Genomic DNA, 23983 nt, shown 5'->3' with positions numbered 1-23983 from the left:
TTAACTGTCACGAAGAGGCAAAGAGTGTGATATCCAGATTGTATAACCAACAAGGACAAACTGTTAAAAATAACACCCACACTAACTGTGATGTAGTAATGCTTACTACTTTCAGACGAATTCCCTTTCTGGTCACAGCAAAAAAAAAAAAAAAAAAAAAAAAAAAAGTAGCTAGACTTAAAAGACAGAGTAGGACGATATGTGAAATTATTTCAAATTTCCAGATTAAGCTATAAAAGAAGATATTTAATACTGATTAATAGTATAAATTTTTAATGTGTAAAAATAGATGTACAAAATTCCCCGTTGCCTCTTCTACAATTCATTTACATGTTAAATTTGGGATTGGCATTAATTACCAAAGAGATTAGATTTTAATTTTCACTTGATATCTGTTATACTAAATGACCTTGATCAGCTGTGACCTAGCTGTCATACTGATGGAAATAAGTAAGAACTTCTTTAAATGTGACAAAAAAAAACAAAAAAAACATCAATATTAATCACATACTTATGGCTGGGCAGTCTGATCAACCTTTGGGTCAATAGTGAATAAAAAACAGCTTAAATGAATTAATTGTACAACCCCAATTCCAAAAAGGTGGTTTGCTGTGTAAAATAGAAACTGAATGCACTGAGGTGCAAACCTCATAAACTCATATTGTATTCCCAATAAAATATAAGCAACATATCAAATGATTAAACTGAGATGTTTTATCATTTCATGAATAATATCAGCTCTTTTTTTATTTGATGGCAAAAACACATCTTGTTTACCGTTGTGTAGCATCCCCTCTTTTTTTAACAACTATGTATAAACGTCTGGGAAGTGAGGAGACCAGTAGCTGGAGTTTTAGAAAGGGGGGTGTTGTCCCATTCTGGTCAGATGCATGATTCTAGCTGCTCAACAGTCCTGGACCTTCATTGCCAGATCTTTTGTTTTTAATACTACAAATGTTTTTCCTTGGTGAAAGATCTGGACTGCAGACAGGCCAGTTCAGAACCTGGACTATTCTCAAATCGAATTAAAATCACATTTTATTTGTAAAGCAAAAACCCTTGCTGATCAAAGAGCTGGACAGAGATAAAGAACACAAATAAAAACATAATACACTTATAAATTATAAATATCACAACTTTCACAAGTGACACCACTATCATGTGGGATGAAAAATATTATTTTAGCCTGGCCTTAAAGAGGGGCAGGTCCACGATGGAGCGTAACTCAAGGGGCTTCTCCTGTGAAGCCATGCTGTAGTGATGAATGCAATGTGTGGTTTAGCATTGTTTTGCTGAAATCTGCAAGGCCTTCCCTGTGTATGGTTGGGAACAGATGTTTCTCTAAAGCCTCCATGTTCTTTTCAGCATTAAATGGAGCCTTTACAGATGTGGAAGCTGCCCACACAGAAGGACACTAATGCAAGCCCATAGAATTAGAGATACAGGCTTTTAAAATGTCCACTGATCACATGCTGGACACTCTCACAGGTTTAGTCTGCAGGACACAGCATTGATAGTTCCCAAAATTAATTTCATATTTTGATTCATCTGGCCACAGAACAGCTTTCCCACTTTGCCTCAGGCCATTCATGTTGATCCAGAGTTTCTGGATCGTGTTTACATATGGCTTCTTCTTCAAATAATAGTTTAAGCTTCATTTGAGGATTTCACAGTGAACTGTGTTCACAGACAGACAGTGATTTTTGTAAGTGTTTCTGAGTCCACGCAGTGATTTCCAGCAAAGATTCATGTCTGTTTTTAATAAAATGCCACCTGAGGGCCCATAAATCATGAGGTTTTGAACTTTATTCTTGTCACTTTGCACATAGAGATTCCTCCGGATTCTCTCTGTGTTTTGATGATATTATACACCGTAGATGGTGGGATCTATAAAGTTTTCATATGTCTACATTGAAGAACATTTGTCTGAAATCGTTCCATAATGTTTAGACAGCTTGTGGGAGATTGGTGAACCTCTGTCGATCTTTACATATGAGAAGTTCTGCCTCTGAAATGCTCCTTTCACACACATTCGTGTTACTGAACTGTTGCCAATTAATGAGATATGTTACTGCCATCAAATTTAAAATGAGCTAACATTTTTTCATGAAATGAAATGTCTAAGTGTCTATTTAGCTGATGTTTACCTCATGTCAGCTGAATAAATCAGGCACTGCATGGAGTGTTTAGTACCTTGATTGTTGATCCGGATGTTCATAGGTATCTGAGCGGTCATTGCCAGAAGGTTGTGTTGCAGCGCTCTCTGCAGCAATCTGTGGTGCTCCTCGGCTGGAAGTGCCATCTTCTTCTCTGGTGGCTCACCAGCCTCTAGTTTATCCCTCAGTTGTTCCAGAGCAGCCACCTGAGCAGCCATCGCTGCCTGGGCTGCTGCCGCCTGTACGGCAGCCACTGAGTGACTTGCTAGGGCCCCCGGTGGTAGACGAGCCATGCTGACCCCGGGCAGTGGCTGACCTCCCTCCTCTTCTGGGTAGAAAGAAAAAGAGTAAAAAGGGAAACTTAAATTTAGATTAACTCATGTACGTATGATACACTATCCTGGACAGATACATATGTGGTTCCTGATTTCTGATTTGACAGCAAATCAATGGTATTTTAATTTCTTCTCAGTTTTGCCAGGATTCATTTCTAAAAATCAAGATTTGGCACAGGATCCTGATTTAAATTATCTTCTCATTTCTGCAAGAAACTATGAATGAATGGATGAACTCATTTCAAAATTATGTGGGCAGGTTTTTACAGTTTTAAGTACCATTTATTGTGGCAAATTTTGAATGTAACATAGATGCAAACCCATCAATGAGTGTAAGCCGTGTCTGTCGAACTAAAGTGTCATAAAGACTTGGAATATTTTTAATCTGAAGCCAGTGTCACAGCGATATTTCTGTACTGCATGTTGGGAAACAAAAAAAGTATTTTTGTATTTTCAGTTTCTAATCTATCAGTTTCAAGTAATACCTCCTATAAAAAGACAATTCCCACCTTTCTTGATCTTTTGGATGGGGGTCAGTGACGCTCCATTGGAGCCCACTGTCAGGCCCACGCTGGGTGTGGGGACCTTCGGCGATGACAGCATGGTGGGAGTCCCGTTTGGTGAGTAAGTGAAGAGGGAGCTGCCAAAGCTATGTCGACGGCCCTCCCGTCGATTACTGTCAATGGCTGCCTGAAGCTCATTGGGGTTGCTCAGACCTCTCTTATCACATTCATATGGATACAGGTACTTCATGTATCTGAAACAAACAGCAGATTTAAATGAAAGTCAGTTTTTTTTAACATAGGACGTGATGGGTGTGTGTCTTAGGCATTTAAGCTCAGCGTTCAGCTGAACACGACAAGCATATCTTCATTTACCACTTGCAGACAAGCCTCTTTCCTGTAAGAAGAGATTAGGAGGAGATCTGATCTGATCTTTTGCTAACTAGGACTGAGTGAATCCTGCATCCTGAACCAGATACAGGAAATTACTTCGACACACAGGAGTTGATTTGTAAAACAAAGCAGTTGTTGACATTTGATCACTAGCATTTCTACACCTGTGAAACACCAAACAGACCAAGGATTAAAGGATTATAGCTTTGACAGTTAAAGCTACATTATGTTATAAAAACTTGGCCTGCGTTGATCCCTTATGTGGCACGATTGTTAACAGATCTGTCCAATGAATGAGTTACATGCACCTTTGTTGTAACAAACGGGGTGAATCCAAACAAACCACAGACAACAATGCAACCAGGTAACCTTTTAGCTTAAATTCAAATCAAAGAAAGAGGGTGTGTGTGTGTGTACTGACTGTGTGCGGAGGGTGAAGGCTGCACTGGTGATTGAGGTAGGCAGGTTGAGTCCCTTGGTGATCTCCCTCCACAGTTTCTTGTTAATGACCTCCACCAGGCCACCCTTCTCTGTCACCAGCTTGTAAAGCATATACAGATCCAGGACCTGTTTGGCCATGATTGGAATACGATTCACAGGGGTTCCTGCAACAACGCACGTACACACACAGAGGGGAAAGGTCAAGAGATGACAAATACCATTATGTACAACCAATAATGGAAAACATGGGTGGAAACAACAGAGATGCTAAAATAAAATGTCATCAAATTAAAGATGCAAGACAGTTACGTACTGTAGAACTTAACTGTTGTTATAATATTGGATGGCATTTTGTTTCGTTTTCATAAAGTAGCATTCACGATCGCTTAAAATGAAAGTCAGCCTGTCCTCTAGCAAGCAGAGAGCAGCCATAGGCTTCAATGCAAATCCACTTAGTTTTTTTCAAATATTGGGTGTGAGATTGATTTCTGGACTGTAAAATGAAAACAGAAAAAACACTCAGAGGCGCAGAGAGACTGTAATATTATATATTTTTTAATATTTGGATTATACAAAACAAAACTATTGCAATTTGGTTAAAACTGGCACTGTCTAGGATGCTCTCTTTTTAAAAAACTCAATGAGATGCAGTTATAGTTTAATAAACAGTAACAAGACAAAATGCCTGAGGAGAAATCCTTATCAACACTTATAATTTTGTATTATATCTGTAAAAACTTAAAATTTTAATAGTCCATTCCTCTTTTACCTGTTCATTAACATAAATGATCACCACTCAGCACATTCTGAAGCCCAGTAATAAGCATGGCCTACAGATGGCGCTCTCAGATTCTCAGAGCAAACTTGACAGGCCCACCCACTGTCAGCGGCTGACACTGTAAATATCTTGCACTAGTTTTTACAGTTGTGAGCACATGTCTGTTGCCTCCCATGTCAGTTGTGGCCCCCTGATGTGATAACACCAGCCCTGAGCCCACCTGTGACACCAGCAGGATTTCCCTTAGAGAAATCCTCTCAAACAGCCATAAGATGTCTATAAAAAGAAGGCCTAAATAATCTGCTGAATCTGTTTATATCAGAATGAGCTGTCCAGATGAAGAGAAATGATCGTGTGCGTAGTGTTTGGATTGTGGGCAGAATGGGAGGGTAAGTCAATCCATCCCAAGGCATTAATACAACATGTACCTTCTAGTTATAGCCCGGGAACGATAAGTTGCTGCGTGACCATGAAGCAATCATCTCTGAAATGAATAAAGACCCCACCCAACTCAGTGAAAGAAGAGTAGATGGTGCTGTGTCATATGTCAGACAAGAAGGGGGAGGGTGATCATTCTCTCCATATAACTATATGGAGCTGTCTATGGCACCGGCTGGGGATAAAGGGGATAAAGCGAAGCGATATAATATAACAAGATAAGAGTTAAAGTGGATAGGGTGTATTTTAATGAGTGAGCAAATGCAATAGACGGAGACAGAGTTTGGGTATTTAAAGAGACACACGTGCAGCTACGTACCTCTTTTTTGCATGAAGCTGAAAAGGTCGTCAAGAAACTCTTTTCTCTTTGGGTCTCCGTCCAGTTCATACAGCTGTTGGGATGGAAAAAAAGAAAATACGGTTCAAATGATGGGTTTGTGTTTGACAACAAATATTTTAAGACAATATTAGATAACTGGGATCACAGCATCTTGCCATCAGAAAAGCAATTTCAATATGCAAAGTTGCATCCAATAGTTGATAGAAAATGTCTATGAAACTAGTCACTATGACAACCAATGCCATTATGTGTAGCAGTGATATCTCTGACATGGACAGTTATCCTGGAAGTTCAATCACCTTTTGACTATAAGAGGAGATGACAGAGAGGAAAATGGAGAATTGTAGTGGACCAGTGTGGCTTGATGAGAACCTGATGTGGATCCAGCTGCTGGCAGGGCCCCGGGCTCCGGAAAGTTCAATGAAAGTTAGCAGTAAAAGTGAGGCACCCACTCGGGGGAGTACAGTGGAGCCATTGAGCCCGGGGTTGTTTTTTCCATTCACTGTGATAGTGAAATATCTTGTTAAAGGTCCTTCTATTTATATTACACTCAATGCTAAAATATTCCCTCTCTGGTCCGTGTGCAAGCAGCAGCCCAAGCTCACTATCATCACACTTTAACATGGATCACAGCTACATCTACAACCCCAGATAAAGCATAATAGTGTCAACAATATCGCTCAGTGTCTGAGTAAGGTCATGGAGTTTCATTATGTGTTATGAAAATAACAGGTTGTGAAACACAATGTGCAACTGAGCACCAACAAACAAAACCACAGAAAATAGTACCAAGCATATTATTACTGAACAGCCATCAGCCCACAGCTAGCAACCAAGCCACTGCTTCGCCTCATGTTGCACACTTCAGCTGAGAGCATTTGATATCATTTCAGGAAATCATTCACCTCAGCACAACACTGACGCAAATCAGCAATGTGAACAGCAGCTTTTTGTTTTGTGTGCTGGTTAAACGCATTGGACTGTTCACAGGACATAGTTGTTTCCCAAAATAAAAACAGTTAAAACCCCACATCAGAAAGTCAGCATCCCCATGTTGCATACCATACTGAGAATATGCTCTCACATCTTCATTTTTAATGTTATTCAGCAACATCAGTTACACATCTGTGTGTCCTCAGTAGTCTGACAGCACAAGCTCCCGTCTTATTTGATACTTGACTAAATGTTGCACATAGACTGATTCTAGCACATCAAAATAAATTTTGCAATTTACTGGAAGATGTCATCATTTTCAGTAAGGACCGGCTCAGAAAAATTGAAAATGAAAGGCTTCATGCATGGTGGCGGCTGCAGTGGCTTCATACCACTTAAAGACTGTCCCTCTCTGTGGCATTCAACTCTCATTAGTGACGCCAAGCTGCCATAGGATCTTATTATCTAGTGGGGGGGATTGGAGAAGTGGGGGGAGGTGGGACCGAAGAGGGTTGAGGTGAACATTGCGGTGGGGGCATGCCAGCTAATGTAGAGGCCTGCTGGAGGCAAGGGGGAGTTTTAATTACAGGATGCATGCATTTCGTGAAGTGCCGCTCCATAAATCTTAGAAATTACCCCTCCCCTGCTTCCCATCCCCCCATGTTGCTTTATTTGCTCCCTATCCCTCTTTCAGTCTCTCTGTCCTAATCACACCAATAAATATTTGCCTTGTGGTGGGGTGGGAGTGATCTGATCCCACTCCCTCCAGTCCACAAGACATGGTGACAAAGCAGAGTTGTATTCTACTGAGTATAATGCACGAAACAGTGCAAGATTTTAGCTAACTAAATCCTTTTATTGTTAACAGTTAAAGCTGCAATTCTCATGTGATGATTTGCTGTTCACAGCAATTCATAAAGATTTATAACTGGAACTGAAAGGTGGTGTGTTGATTAGTGTCACTGTTCCCGTGCCTAGCAGAAGGAGCTGGTTGTCTATAGTGAAGTGTGAACACAGTTCACACTTTACTATAGACAACACTATGGACAGTATCTGCCTTACTCGTGCATATCCAGTTTCAAATCTTTCTCAGTGTTTACAAATGTGGGCAACGTGCTTTGTATCAATGAACATGTGACAATAATCTCAACTCTTCCAGTTTTAATCTTGTGTTCTGATCTGCTGTCATCTTGTATGCTCAGTCAGTAATATCAAAAAGAATGAACAAAACTCCATTTGTAATGCATTTAAATCCTCTTATATAAATTGCCTTTAAGAACTGCCTTAAAGCACACTTTGTATTTATAATAAAAATGTCACACAATGGCACTCAAATTCTTAAAATAACTGTGTAACTTAGTAGGCAGACTAGACTTTGCTGTCTTACAGGTAAAAGAAAGACGTGATTACTAGGAAATATAAATCAAGCGACCAATGTCAATGTAAGAAACTATATACTGGGTGCGTCCAGAAGCTGCACAAGTCACTCTTCATGCAATATATAATTTTAAACATATCAGTGTGGGGCTTGGAGAGGAGTTGCTGATGGAGGTCTATTATGGACAGAACTAGCTGAACTGGAGGGATTTAGTGCTGAATAGCTGCTTTAGAACTAACATAACCAGAGTGGGATATATGGCTGACTGAAAGAAGCCAGTGGTGATCCTGTCCAACTGGCAGGACCACTGCCTCACCACACCCCTAACTATATGGTCTTTGAGTCTCTCTCATGCACAGCAAATGTATGTCCTCCCTTCCTCTGCGTCTTTATTTTCCTCTCTGAATCTTCTTTCCCCAATTCCTCTCAGCTTCGCTCTCATTCTGTTTGTCTCTTGCCTTCTCTCAGTTCTATCCATATAATTTTGATTGATTTTAAGGCTCTTTTAGTAGTTTATAAATGTCCTAATGGTCTTGGGCCATCTTATTTATCAGACCCTCTTTTAAGTCATGAACCCTCGCGGACCCTGAGGTCCTCTGGTACTGGCCTTTTAGTTATTCCAAGGGTGAGGACCAAGACATACGGCGAGGACTCTTTCCATTGTTATGGCCTTCGTCTGTGGAACAGTCTGCCGGAGGGGCTCAGGGCTGCAGAGAACGTTGATGTTTTTAAAAAGAGGCTTAAGATCTACCTTTTTAGCTTAGCTTTTAACTAAATTTATTTGATCTTAATTTATTTTACATTATTTTATTTCACGTTATTTTATTTTCATTTTATTCAACTGTACTACTTATTTATTTATTAATTTACTTATTTATTCATTCATTCTTAGCTGTTCTTATTGTTTCTTAAGGTTGTTTAATTTTAATTTTAACTCCAGTGTTTTCCTCGTGGGGATCCTCCATGCCAGGGGGTTTTACCTGCTCGGTCTGGGGGCGTGTCGTGGTGATTGCACCTATTCGGGGTGGCTGGGGCCCTGCACTGCAGCTTTTTGGCTGTGGTGTGGGCCCCGGTCTGTCCTGATGGGGGTGGTTGCCGCTGTTTGACATGGGTGGACTGGCCACTGGTGTGGATGGATCCCCATGACACTGATATTGTTTCCTCACAGCAGCATCAGGCCGGATGCTTATCACTTTTAGTATTTTATAATAACATTCAGTTCGAGACAGAAATAAGAGAATCATGTTTGTATAGAATGGGGAGGGAAGGCTGCTTGGCATGTGTGTGTGTGTGTGCGTGCGGCTGTGTGAAATATTTTGGTGAGAGTTTCTATTATTATGTATTCCCACTTTGTTTTGTTTTATATGCATAAATGTTTTTAATCGTGTAAAGCACTTTGTGTTGCCTGTGGCATGAAAGGTGCTTTATAAATAAAGTTTGATTTAATTTGATTTGATATAATCCTTGTGTACGTTATAACTCCCCTGCCGCTGCCACTACCACCCACCAGCATATATATGGACTTTCATCAGTCTCACACGGGTGCGGTCTTTATAGGTTTTTCATGTCTGTAGTGTGTGTGCTGGGACCGGGGGCCCCTCCTGGATTAAAGCTCTGCTAGTCAGATAAACAATAAGAAACTAGATAAATGACAAGAAACTGGGCCAACTGGTAATGCAGGGTTCACACCCCTTGACCGAAGAGAGAGAAAAAAAAAATTGGTTTTGAATCTCTAAGAATTAGGATTTTGTTGAGAAGTTTATATATATATATATATATATATATATATATATATATATATATATATATATATATATATGTGTGTGTGTGTGTGTAAACTGTTATTTTCTGTATGTTAAAGTTTCTTTGCTATACTGTTGTCCCATGAAAAGGTATACTAAAAATGTGAGGGGTGTACTCACTTCTGTCTGATACTGTATATGCTTGTTGGAGTAAACATGCGTTTTGTTACGTGGATGATGGCAAAGTTATCAAAGCTATCTAAATGCTTGCTGGATAAGTGCTCCAGAAGTGAGACTTCAAGATTTCACAACCTTAGATAAATAATTATTATGTGTTTGACGGTTGTCTGATAGTTTCCTAGACTGGCTGCGTATGTAGGTCAGCGACAGACTGTCTGCAGATAAATTGTAAACAGGCCTTATAGTGCAAATAATCAGTAATCAAAGAGCAGTCTTTGCAGCCTCAAAGGCAAGCGGCAGTGACTATAGGTAACAGAATGTTTTTTTTTGGTGGTGGTGGTGGTGGTGGTGTGTGTATGTGTGTGTGTAGATGGGGGAGGGTGGAGGGGGCGGTGCGGGGCGCGGGACGCACTAGTATCACGTAGCACACAATAAAGCCTTTGCAACCAAAAACCAAAACTAAGACAACCAGGGTATCACCTACATGCTCTTTTACACCTGCCTATCATCTTGAGCTGAAGCTAACTTGTACACACAAACTTATACATGTCTGTGTATGAACAACAGGTAAAAACAAAGCCTAATAAAGACAAAAAAAAAGTGGTCAAAGTTCTGTTTTCCCCTTTTGTGTGTAAGTCATGCTCACAATTTTAGGTCTGCGTGACTTATCATTCATCTAAACATCTGACCTAAATTCTGCTGCTCTGAACATGGTTTTCTGGTAGAACAGACTTCTTAAAGAAGAGGTGAGATGTCCGTATGGCACACTGGTATACATAAAGCTAAGTACAGGGTATCTTTACTGATTCAAACTTAATGGAAAAGTTCAGACTGTGAAAATGACAAGTTGTTTGGCTCCATTACTGCAGGAAACAAAAGAAGCTTCAAACACGCCTCAATAAATAGAGGATGATAATTATTAGGTGTGTTTTATCCTCTAGTTGGAGTATGCGTTTTATTTAATGGAGATGTTTATGGCCTAAACCAGATTCATGCCAAAACTAATTCACTAAAACTAAATTTTTCTCATGAAAGAGATTAGTATGAACTTGTTTTCTCTCTATACTGCCTTGCCTGCCTGGAATGAAAAAAATGCTGCTGTCTCCTAAAGGTTTTGTTTAAGCATGACTACATCAGAATAACTCTGCTAAACTGTGATGTGAAAATTAGATAATGACAAGAGGCAGACAGTCGAACCAAGCTAGTTTGTAAGTATGAAAAAGAGCTAAAAAAGAATAACCTAAAATGTAAAAGCAACCACTCCCTATAGGGAAAGGAGAGCAAGGGAAAGGGTTGAGAGGGGACACATGAACACATGATCGGCCATATTCAAACACAGCATTGTTCCAGGCCAAATCCCCTTTACAACTGTCATTAATGTCCAAAGCAAACAGCCGGACAGGATCACTTCACAACATGTTTTCATGATGAAAATAAATTTTTGCTGGATGTAAACATTTAGTCTTAAACTGTAACGCAATATAATGATAAATTAAACTGACAGGTGTTTCACATGAATGAATACGAACAAGTGGAGAATGATGAAAACATGATGCTGGTTGTGCATTACTCATGTCTGTTGATGCTTCTTTTTTCACCACTTTGACACACCAGGAGATATCTGTCACACCAGTGTAATGATACCATGGATGAAACTAACAACTACTTTCATTATCAGTTAATCTGACAGCCTCTTTCATACCATACTGATGCAATTATTGCATTTACTAATGTTTTGTTGTCTGCAGAGTACAAACCCCCACTGAATGGGAGTCCTGATTTGTAATTGTGGTTCATCAGCTTTGAGTTATACTAAGTGTGGCCTCAGCAAAAACAAAGTTTCTTCTGTATACAGAAAGAATTTCCCTGACTGGACTTACATGCAAACCCATAATTCAGTTTTACCGCAACGAAGGCAATACTGTGAGTGTTGATGCCGTTTTTGGATTACCATCATTACAATGAAGTCCATGGGCAGAGATGTGAAAACAGCCAGAATGCTGCGGAAATGTGTCTATTTTAGGCAGCCAAGTGCCCCCTTTTTTTTTTTTTTCTTTCTTTTGCCTTTCAGGGTGTATTTTAATGTCACAAATTGATACACACCAAACAGCCAAACCTGATCTCTAAAACACATGCCATGATCTGTTGCAGTAAAGCTGGAAGTAACTAAATTGCTTTTTTTCCTCACCCATCTTGGATCGTTTTATTGAGCTTTTCGATATCAAGATAATCAGCTTACAGGTTTTGCTGAGAAAGAACTAGAGAAGTGAAATCCTTTGTGCAAATATTAGACTGCCATTGTCTTTAAGTCATTGTCTCTCTCTCAAGTCATTACTGACAGACTGAGACAGCTTCTAACTTGATAAGGAAATGGTGGGAAAATAGTTATGAATAGTACATTCTGATTTCTTCATCTCTTTGTTCTGTTTGGCAATAACATTAAAAGAAAAGCTATTCCACAAGTGCTCTTGTTCTTGTCATTTAGGAATCTGTTTTGCATCACATTTTCCAGCCATCAGCTGCTAATCAAACAATGTAAGCAGAACTAGGACATCTGTGCCTGCTGTGGACAGAATTTGACTGTCTGTGCCCTGTGTCTTTGTTTATTCAGACAATGGCTACCACAGCTTATCACGTGATAAAGACTAAGCTATACATTTCAATGCTTCAAATGTAATGTCATACATTTCATACCAAATTGTTTATGATAACTTAGAAGTAAGAATCTCACTGAGTTGGAAAAAAGAGGCAGAAATCTCGATACACAAAACATACTTGCACCTGCAGTAGCTAAATATATTTAAGAATGTAAGCTAACATATAGGTCGTTGTACACACCTGTCTTTGATGAAAAACAACTTATTTCTTTTTTAAAATAAAGACTGTCAAAGCCATTTAAGGAAATATGAAAATCACCAGACAAAACAAATAAGACATGACTTCTTTACATGATGACTCCTCTAACCTGCTTAACATATCCAACTCTTGATTGTTATCACTATATAATAAACTCATGTTGGTTTCTTTTACATTTAGAAATGACATGAAAGCAAAGCTGTTACGAAACCGATTCTGTGTATGTTTGCAGAACAGTTATAAAACTGTGGAAATTAGCCTTCACTCTTTACTTTAGTCTGATATTAAATGTTTTACCTTTGTGTTTCACCTTAAACTGGAACATTACTAATCCAGTCAGGTGACGGAGCTGACAGCAGCGTGACACAAACTGAGCTGACATGTTTCCATAAACTGACATCTTTAATGAATCCATCTTTGTCTTCTCTGCTCTCAGCCCTGCCTATCCCCATCCCCCACAAGCACACAATTAACAGCAACAACAGAGCTGTCGCACTGCCGAGGCTCTGAACATTGCTTTATTGACAGGCAGGATCACACACATCATAATCCTGACTGACCGGCTGACCTCATGAATTCAACTCCATCGACAGGAGGATGAGGAACCAACAACTTCGCAGACACAAACGCAGTCGCTGTGACCGACTCTTACTGATGTTGCTTTATCTACAGCAGCCACATTTGACCCAAAAATGACAGAAGAAAAAAAAAAGATAAGCGAGCTAGAAAAAGAAAGTAAGAATGAAACAGATGCAGTTTGCATAGCTGTTGTATAAAACCACATGTTTGAATGTGCCAACTGTGGCACAAACCCAAGCTGCAATGATTCATAGAACACAGCTGCTATCATTGTTTCAAGGTTAATAATAAATGGACTTGATGTAAAGCGTTTGGAAACTTCTCAGTCACTTTAATGGCTGAAATAAATTAAGGCAATGATCTACAAAACTTAATTTCATCCTGGTTTGTAAGGTTTGCAATTTTTTTTTTTTTTTACCTCATTCTGAGCAAAAAGCATAACACGAAATGGATTTTATCATAGACAACGTATAAGTGGCTTATGTGTTAAAGCATTTCTAGAATTTCAAAGATCATTTCAAAGATTGAGGACGTGTTATCTTTATGATGTGTGATGTTGAAAGTGAGGCCTCAGCCTGTTGGGCTGTGCCAAAGGATCTTTTTTTATGCTAGGATTACTGGATAAACTGTATCCTCTGCAGACATGGGAAAAAGGTGAAAATCATTTGATGATCACATGGATATTAAACCTGAATGAACACTATGCAAAACTGACATGCACCCCACTCCTTCCTGCAACTGTTGGGTCAGCAGCAAGTTTTCCCAGGGCTCTCTAGAGTCTGATATATGTTCTAACTGCACTGCTAATGAGTAGGATCATGATGATGGATGTCCAAATTGGGCGAGGCAAGGCTGAACAGACAGAGAAGGAGGGGAAGTGGGTGTAGCAGCAATTTGAGATCATAAAGTGACGTGTGATACCACACACAGAATTCGCTATTTGATTAAAGAGTTTTTTTTTTATGTTGTTTCACTGTAAAGTATCTTCATAAAAGACGCTGATCTTAGAAACCAACCTTCACCTAAAATGACAGAAAACGTCTGAGCTAGATAATCATCTAATGGGAGTCTGTGTGAAAACTGAAGGTATTTATTTAGCGCCAGAGCAGATGCCTTGATAACTTAAGTCGGAATGCAGACAGATGGGAACAGAGATAGCGGACTAGCTGACTTTTCAAAAGGTTTGTAATGGCACTTTTATACAAACAAGAGTCAGACAATGTGTTAATCTTGCCTTCTTGGGAGGACTAAAAATGGGCTTTCTGCTACACTGCTGCTCCTCAATATGGATCACCTTACAGTGAAAGGGGAAAACACTCATGGTTGGGTGCCTGTGCTGCCAATCAGAGTGATGGATGGACAGGGCAACGGGTTTAATGGTTAACAACAGTGACCTTAAAAACATATATGGCCCACTAAGCCCCATGAGGGGTAGATAGCTGTCCATGTGGCTCATCAGAGACTGAGATGTAGAGGCCACATGACCAAACCCGCTCTAGTCAATATGTGGATGAGCAGCAATCTGACCTGAAGAAACCCCTGGGTTTGTCTCCTATGTAGCTGAGGTCCATCTTCCTATTTAAATATATTTACAGATATATTGGAATAATTTGAAACATACACATTACATTCATGTTTGTAACCAATGTGATCTTGTTTGTCCAGTAGCAGCAAAATGTGCAGTGTATACGTGTCTCTCAACATAACATGAATTCTTTACTGAACACATGTATACTCAAATTCAGATCAAAGTGTCAACAGAACCTTTAATATTACAAGAAAAGGTGCCCTGCTTTACGGTGTGTCCAGCCTATTGACCGCACAGACAATTACAGGCCCATTACAAAACATGCACATCTATTTTCCACTGCTGTTCAGTCCAGTTTTACTTCACACCGGGACAAAGAGCATTTCAGACCTTGAAAATGTGCTGCTAAATACCTTTATCTTTGTTTGACCTATTTCTTAATTGATTCCTCTAAGATTGAAAGCTTTCAGCACTCACCACATTTTCAGTTGAATATGAAGGAAAAAGTGCAAAAATGCACATCTTTTGTTGAGTTGAATGCCTACTGCTGAGTCCTTGTATGAGGAGATGTCAGTTAGGGCTTTGTTTATTGACAACTTGAACCATTCCCTGCTCATCTATATCTGTGATTATACAAAGACACAAGGCTGCGGTTGAGAATGCTTTTAACAGGGACAAAAAGAAAGAAATAGATTTAGCAGCACCCTTATACTTCCTTTGAAAAGAAAAGAGGAAGACATCAAAATTAGATTCTCACATAATGGCGCAAAAAGCCAACAAGATATGTGTTGCATTTGAAAGGCTCTAAACAATTCACAATAATAATTTCTGTGCTTTTCTAAAGGCTTAAAGTCAGAAAGAAGCTTAAAGGGAAAAAAACCTACAAGTGACCTTTCTTAATGAATGTAATACTATCTAAAAAAGTACAACAGCCAAATAAAGAGACAGGATGAAAGCGCTAACATCAGCCTTTACACAATCTTTGTTTACATTCCTGTTCCAGTCCCCCTCTCCAGCTCTGTATTGAGTGCCTGCCAATTTTCAGAATCTCCATGGCTGTTCAGTTTCTGACATCAGCTCCATGCAGCGCAATAGGGGTTGGACACGATTCAAACGCTCTGTGGTGCTCCTCAGTCAAAATGAGCATTTACTACATACTCTACTTGGCAGCTGTTCAAAACCCAATGCCAACTGACGGACTTTTTCCTGTTCCCTCAGTCACACCTACCCTTTCCCCTCCTGTGCTGCTCCTTTTCCTCTCAACAGGAAGACTTTCAGAGGTCTTCCCACACTAGCTCTGCCTTTTTTGTTTTGCCTTTTGTTGTCAAGATATAAACAGGATCCTTTAACCTTGAGTTTCTGTCATATTAAGCACAGACTGTTGCAAACAGAGGTTTCTCTAGGCTCGACATAACGAAACGAGTGAAAATTCCCCTGTGCAGATTACGGCAGCCCCTGTAGACCGGAGTCACGATGAGTCTGCAGGGATGTGGATGCTGCACATGGCTCTGCAATTGCAGCTGTGCTTTATGAAGTTTCAAATACATTGCTTCTCTGGAGTTAATGGACACAATCCAAGCAAATGGATTGGAGGAAAAACTCAATAGTGTGTAAAATATTGATAAAAAAAAAACATTCAAAACATATCGACTGACATTGTTTATTTATTCACATGAAAAATGGCAGTAGATTTGGAAATCCAAGGGTCAGAGGTGTGGTTGGTTTAACCTGAAATAATCTCTACCTTTTTGCTGCATATAATTAGAAACCCACCAACAGCAGTTTGTGAAGAGAATAAAAAATACATGAATACATCTTAAACAAAGACTTTTTTGGGGGACAGGAAATTGGAAGGAGGGAAATGCAAAAAATAGTCAAGCTGTTCACAAATTGAACCAGGCACTTCCTGCCAAGAAGATACTAATACCTTTTTTCATCTTGTCATTTGTTGTAAACTATGTTTATATTACAAAAAAAAGAAAATTATTCAGTGGTTTTGGTTTAAAATGCCAACAAAAGGCAATGAAAAGAAAAAATGTCCTGATTTATTCAAACAGTCCTACAAAATGGATCAAAAGGTTTCCCTACTGTGGAATATAAACTCAACGAGCACTTATCAGATAGCTGTATCAGCAGAAACCTGATGGGCAATCACAATAAGTGTCGCTCCCAATTGGCTCTTATTCCAGCTACACTTCCTGTAGTCACTAACAGCTCCCTCCCCCTACTCCTGATGGGTGTGTATGTGTGTCTGAGCAATTTAATGTTTAATGCCACCCCCCTCCATTTGAACTGATCACGGTGAGTGCCATGAATTTTTAAAGACATCCCTTCTTTACTGTCCATCTGGGCTCCATCTGTCCAGCTGCTGGTGTTTAAAGCAGACAGAGGACGCAGAAGAGGAGACTTCAAAGGCTTTGCATGGCCTCTGGACAATTTCTGGCCTGATAAAGATTTTGTTTATAAAAGGGGCAAGGTATTTGGTCATGGCTTTACCACAGCACTTTAGAGACTACACAACAATTAAACTTTTGTAATTGCACATCCAAAAATATTGAGTGGATAAACAGCAGAGCTTCCAAAGTCAGTGTTTCCTGGGGCAAAAATGAAAGTTAACTGAAAAACAACAGTAGAAGAAGCAAACTAAATAAGTTACCTAATAAATTAAAAGAATACACTTTAATGTGTAATGATGTTTCTTCTTTTTTTTATACAAAAAGCATTTGAAAAACTAGCTAGCTAGCTAGCTAGTTAGTCTAGCATATCTGAAATAATGATTCTTAAAAAATGTCAACACAGACACATATTCATATAATACGACTTATATTTCTTACTAATATTAAGATAGTAAAAAAAATATATACATTTCGTAATTAATCAAACCTAAAACACTTCTTTTTATTAGCTGTGTAGCACAAGCACAGCTAAACATTCCTAGCATATTACCGGGGGCTAATGAGAGCAGATGGATGCAAGCCTATTAGCTATAAGCTCCTGAACTTTAATAGCAGCGTCAGTATTTCTTGGAAATGAATTTGTTAAGACACAGATAGTGATGTTTCAAGGGGCAGAGACATGAGTATGGTGGGAGGCTACATTGGTATCACACTGATATCATGGAAATAACCCCACCAGACACACAAATCAGTTTAATTTACAATTTAATCCAACAGCAGTGCCATAATTTGATATCTGTATAAGGCCTTATCCTTTATTTAATTCTGCTGCTCTCTGCAACAGCCAGATATGACGCAGCTGGCAAGGCGCCTTGAATATTTTGATTAATTCACTTAAAACCACAGAGTAATCAGACATCCGACCAGACAGCACTTCTTGGCTTGGTTTAGTCTGACCTTTTAGCTTAAAGTGGAGCAAGAGGAGGAAGGTGGCTGGGTGATCCACCAAGAATGCAGGTTAGGCCTTGCAGATATATATCTTTGCCACATTCAGCCTGGGGCAAAGCTCAGTTAAAGGCTGGGCTTGTGTGTAGGTTTCTTTTGCAACAAATAAGTTTGCCCCTTCAATTTAAATGCATCCAAGTACTGAACTTGTTTTACAGGTCTTTTTCTTTAAATATTAGATTAAAGTACTGTCTCATTCATCTTTTGGCATAGAAACAACAATGCAATCCTCATGCGGAGACATTGTATAGCACGCGAGAAAAGGACAGTTTTCAGTTGGAAGAACTCTTACTGCTCAAAACTGATAGAGGCATGCAAAGTTTCTGCTGAGGATCTGAGGTTCCTAGTGGCCACATTATCACCCTCCATCAGGCACATTCCAACAGCCTCCACCCACCTGCCCAAAATAAACTACCGTCTTAACCCTTTCCTCTCCACCCTGTGCCTTCCAAAACACTCAAACTGCACATGAATACACACCAGAACTCATGCAAGTAACATAGTTAGTAAAATTCTGGTCAAAACTATAATAAAAGACAATGAGGTAATATTTTTTTTAATATGTCTCTGTCTGGTACATGGCACACAGCTCATACGATGAGAGCATTAAAATATCTTATCTGGTTTTTTGTTTTCCTGCAAAAACTATATGTTAAAACTTGAAGAGTCTGGACAGATGCAGTCTGTTTCCAAAACACTGTAGCCTGTTAGCAGTGTAGCAGACAAACCCTGAAATAATGCAAGTTGCTTTTTGTTGACATGCTGCCTCAGGCTACAGTGAGACAATGAAATCCTATCACAGAAGTCCAGTTTGAGAAACTGATCTGTGAATGTTAGTGGGGAACCATCATGATTAGTGCTGGGGTTTAGCTTAGCTGAAACTACCACCCCCACCACACACACTCACACATGTCTGGTTTATATTGCCCACGGGGATACTCCATTGACAGAGTACATTTTCTAGTTTCTTTCACTAACTTTAACCACCAGAACTGAATGCCTAACCGACCACCACTAACCCTAAACGTAACCATAGCTTAATTCTACTCCTGATCCTAAAATAAAGTCTTAACCTTCATATATCTATTTGACCCATGAGGACAAAGGTGTGGTCCCCATGTTGACAAGAAGTCCCCGATAAGCTAGTGTGCTGTCAGGTACACACACACACACACACACACGCACACACACACACAAATATGAAACGAAATGTGTAATAGAAGGCATAAACCTAAGATTTGCCCATGCTACACCAAGCAAGGAAGCATGGTGTACCAAAGATAACGGTGGCTGAGTGGACAAAATGTTCTTACATTGTTGTGATTGCAATAAAAACTTCCCAACATGTGTTTTGGACAGATAGTCACGACAAAACGGCTTCACTGTTTTGGTTGTGCTTACAAGCAAGAGGCCTTTGTTAAGTTTTAAGGTGATAATTAAAAAAATAAAAATAAAAAAGGGGGTGGGGGGGCAGCCGTTGTACAATCAAGACCCAAGTTGGTTGAAAAGATGCTCATTTAAGTCACTGTTTTTCCTTGATATGCCTTCCTGAATGACAAAAACATTAAATATGACTGCTAGTAGAGGAAATGGGAGTAAAACAAGGGAATACAATCTTAAAGTAAATGCCATCTGTGCATCCTATAGACGAATTTGTAGACCACGAACATTAAGATCTGGCCAAAAACGGGGCTTATGTTTATATACCTTTTTTGACACAAGGAAATTTCAATTAAAAGGACCACATGTCTGGCCATACTGAAAAGTAGGACTTGTCAGTGAAATTTAGGTGATGAAGACTCCAGCTATCATTCTGATAGCATACAGACAGTTTCAACTTACAGTTTTCATTTCATTCAAACTTTTGTAAAAGGAAACTGTGAACATGGATGAAATAGTCAAGAATTCATCATACAGCCCAAGTTCTATGTAAGCATTGTCATCAAACAGTAAAAACTGTTTTGAGGGCACTTTATTTCTTTATAGTGGCTCTTTAAAATCCCTTTTACAATTTACAATTTCATTACAGCGATCCATTTTCTCTCTCTTCTTTTTGCAACAACTTTCTGCATCTGTTGGTATAATTTATGGTGCCACTGATTTACCTTATTTCATATATGTTTTTATGCCTAACAGCCGACAATCACTGAGCCACATCTCTTTACCCCCTCAGTAGACATTAGCCAATTACAGTTACATGTTTAATGATATTGTGCGCAGTCCCTCTATATTCACCATTTTCTAAAAAAAAAAAAGAAAAGAAAAAAAAAAGACAATTACTTATTAAACTAAATTAAAACAAAAATAACAAACTTAAGACCAATGAGCCTCAAGAGTTTCCCAATCATGAATGTGAAGGATTATCAGACATTAAAACACTGCACTAAGTTAACATTATAATGAACAGAGGCCATTTTTTCCCTCCACACGGCTGACATGAGTCTGAATGTTGGCTAAAAGGTGAGATTCCTGACTGCTGTTTGATAAGATGAAAATACAATCGATACTGTCAGACTTTTTGTGATAAATGCAGTACTGATAAAAATGAACTTTTCGAGCTCAGCATTTGTCTAGTTTAGCGTCAATTGCTTCAATTGCGCATGATGACAAAAGCAATATTTTAGCTACCCCTGAGTTCTAGCTTAAGCCTTCTCTCGACTGCTAAGTGGTATGGTGACAGGGATTTTTGGGTAGAGATTTTGCTGAGCTCCATACATACATTATATTTAATGTTTTGCTGAAGTTGTACATTTACTCACATGCAACCCTGGTAAGCATGTAATTTTATTTTTGATTAGGGCATCTGCACCATGAACACTTAATGTGCTCAAATCACCACAATTACCAATAATCCCATATAATTTATTTATTTATTTTTTTTATCATTTTTTAGTTTATAAGGTGCTGAGCAAGCAAAGTGGATGTGGAGGTTTGTACTGGCTAAAAAACTTTAAAGCATATGTTTAACTGTTATACCCCATAATGTGAAGAAACCTCAAATGTCAGGGTCACGTGAAAAAGAAGAAGCAAAAAAAAAAACAAAGCACAGCTGTAAACAAAGTAAGCAAAAATTATCTGTTTTAATCAGGGTGGTTAGAACTATTAGGGGGCACTGGTATTCATTTCAACAACAAAAAAAACTTCAGTTTCTACAAACTGCTGTAATTGTACAGAGAAAAAGTAGTCTTATGAAAATGTGCAAATTTGGATTTTTAAAATTCTTATCCATCAGCGTTAGGTATATTTTGGATTATGGGTTAATAATATGGGACACCCTTGTATTTTTTACCCTTGTATTTTACTCTCTTTTCCATACTAATGATTGGATTTAAATCATGATATGCAGCTTTCCTTTTCCATGTCTCCATATATATAGGTTTTAATCAACAATAGATTAGGTAACAGCGTCTTAACTGCCAAGATACTTGCTGTACTGATTATGTAACCGTCAGCTGCATTAAATGCAAGCTTGCCTGATCCATTGCTAACTGACGTGTCCCCATAAAACTGCCTTGTATTTCATACTTGACACATAAAAAAAATTGCATATAAATTCAAAGCGTTCACACAAAGCTTTACAGAGGAAGGTGTGGACTATTTAGAGAAGCACAGTATAAAGGTAGAAGGAAAATTATATTCTACATACGCTGTAATTAAAATACATCGGCTGTGAATTACAAAATATGTAGTTGACTTGATAATGGAGTACATGTAAGCTGCATTCAATGTGGCAAAGATAATTTACCTCCAACACAACCACAGGCATCAATAATTAAAATGTATAATTATGGAACCAGTTCTCCATTCTCACAGAGTTGGATCTATTCTAGGATTTTAAAAAAGCTGTTGAGCAAGTTTCATGTTTTGAAACATTGCAAAAGGCCATGATTTTGTTTGCGTCTTATTAGCGGCTTCCATTTCCAGCCAGTGCAGAAAATGGTGGTTCACTTATGCCACACACATCTAAAGTTAAAAAAGTGTCAGTTTTCTCACATTACAGAAGTAGTTCTTTCATAAACGAAGACAAAGGTTAAAAAATAATGTACATCTGTAATTACATTAAATTGACTCCCCCTATGATTAAGTGTGGTATAATTCTGGAAAGAAAAACAAGAGAACTATTATTATTTAACATCAGGAGTTTATATCCTCAACGGCAGAGTGTGAGTAGGTTTTCTTGTTCCTTCCTGTCTTTTTTATTGACAACAGTCCTGAATCCAAACTTGGCTGTTGACAGTCTTAAGTCTCCATGTATACAGCCTGTCTCATTTCACCAGGGCCTCCCTCAAAATATCCAGCCCACTGGCATGTTTACAGTAAACTCCAGCATGTTAAAGCTGTTAAAATGTTCACAAACCCACCCCTCCCCCTCTCCACTCCGTGGAGTCTCTCTTCCTCAGCTCCCAGGCCTACTCAATACAAGAAACCTTTTTACTTCTACGCTGCTAATGCCCAACTTTAAGCAGACAGTAAAACTCCACCACAAAAACACGGTTTCTTTACATGAGAAGTTTTGACACAGAGACTTCACCAGAATGCTGCGTGGCAAATGCAAACTGAAAACGCTCAACTTTTATCAACATTTGGCTGCTGGCTGGTGCTAACTTCCCACCCTGGTCAGATTACATCATACACTGCTGCTGAGAAAGTGCCACACAGGTTTGACATGAGGATTGTGGAGGCCAGATGTCGCTCAGAGGTCAACATTTTTTTTGTTTTATTCACTTCCTTGGTGTGCCAAGTAGTTGACTTTAGGATATTTTAGGAATTTATTTTGAATGGTTTCCCACAGTGATTACAGTAAGGCTTATAGCTAGTAGTCTAAAGGCCTATTTTGTTCGACACAGAAGATGGATATGCAAATGGATGGACACTTTCCTTGGTCTCCTGCTTAGTTTACGAGCATAATTGGTGTGTTTTCAGAAGTCTTGTTTATCCACGGGGTCAATGTTCAGCAGTATAGCTAACATGCGACCATTGAACGGAACAAACCAAAGAAGAAGAAGAGGAACAGGAGGAAGAAGAAGAAGAAAGCCATGACTACAGCTGTGGAGAAGGCAAGAGGTTTTGAAGAAAGGCTGTCTGAATGTGTTAGGCGTTTGCAAACACCTTCATAGTGACGCATCACCGCCACCAACCTGTGTCTGAAACGGACATCAGAACGCAAAAGTGAACTCTGAACTTTGCACTGCCCACTAGAGGATTAATTGACTTCATAACCGTGGCAAGGTAAAATGGAAGCACGAAGGGAGGTGATGTATGACAACGCTTGAAACGGACATACCTGTTACACACGTAAGGGAGCATAAATGGGCCTCATTGACTGGCCAGGACCGAAAACAGCTCGTTTACTGCAAGTAAACATTGAAGCAACACTGAGTTTCTTGGGGTTTCTGTTTTTCCTTTGGTGTTATAGCCTCATGCAGTTTTCACCAGTATCTTCCTAGTATGTGCAGCAGGAGAGGCATAAACAGTGCCAATGTAAATGCACCCTGCTTCATTAATCTAAATACGTTTTATAATGTTAAATGCCAACAGATAGTTAGTTGTTGCAGCCTAACTGTGGTGCAGTTCCTATTTGTATTTTTGTTATTCATGTTTTTCTCAGTTTGTCTTCTTATAGGTTCTCCCAATTATTGTGTGCTTTGTTTTTGTACAGATTGTGTTAAGCTTGTTATGGGGGGGGTGCAAGATGTCCAACAAGTTGCAAGATGTACCCCAACCACGTGGTTTCGAAAAAAAAAGTTTCTTGCTTCTCGTGGATTAACAACCTTTTTTTTGTCAGATGTAGCAGCTGGTATTTGTGCTTCGGTTGCCTCCTGCATCTCTGTTTCCATCTCCTTTTTATTCTTTTCCCTCTTCCCTTCTCTCCTTCAACCACTCCCTATTCCCTTGTTTCCTCCTCTCATCAGGTCCAACATTAAATGTAGCTTAGCAATATCCAAAACTAGCAAAGTAAATTTGTTCAACACAAGAAGGCAGATAGAACACCTTTTGCTTTT

The 23983-nt window shown here is 39.1% G+C and overlaps 1 protein-coding gene across 3 annotated transcripts in view; it reads right to left on the bottom strand.

Annotated features, from left to right (window-relative positions):
- Positions 1–23983, bottom strand: part of arid3a (AT rich interactive domain 3A (BRIGHT-like)) — a 47452-nt gene that overhangs the window by 7525 nt on the left and 15944 nt on the right. Inside the window, exons 4-7 of one of the 3 annotated variants that reach the window (XM_042005214.1) lie at positions 5364–5436; positions 3809–3992; positions 2977–3248; positions 2194–2484 (exon numbers count right to left, since the gene is read on the bottom strand). In XM_042005214.1, the coding sequence (XP_041861148.1) occupies positions 2194–2484; positions 2977–3248; positions 3809–3992; positions 5364–5436 (820 nt within the window). The remainder of the gene's footprint in view (positions 1–2193; positions 2485–2976; positions 3249–3808; positions 3993–5363; positions 5437–23983) is intronic. The other 2 variants (XM_042005215.1, XM_042005216.1) reach the window with 2 other exon arrangements.

The sequence above is a fragment of the Melanotaenia boesemani genome, chromosome 14 (genome assembly GCF_017639745.1).
Source record: "Melanotaenia boesemani isolate fMelBoe1 chromosome 14, fMelBoe1.pri, whole genome shotgun sequence".
Lineage (NCBI taxonomy): Eukaryota > Metazoa > Chordata > Actinopteri > Atheriniformes > Melanotaeniidae > Melanotaenia > Melanotaenia boesemani.
This window is presented reverse-complemented; position numbering and strand designations above follow the sequence as displayed.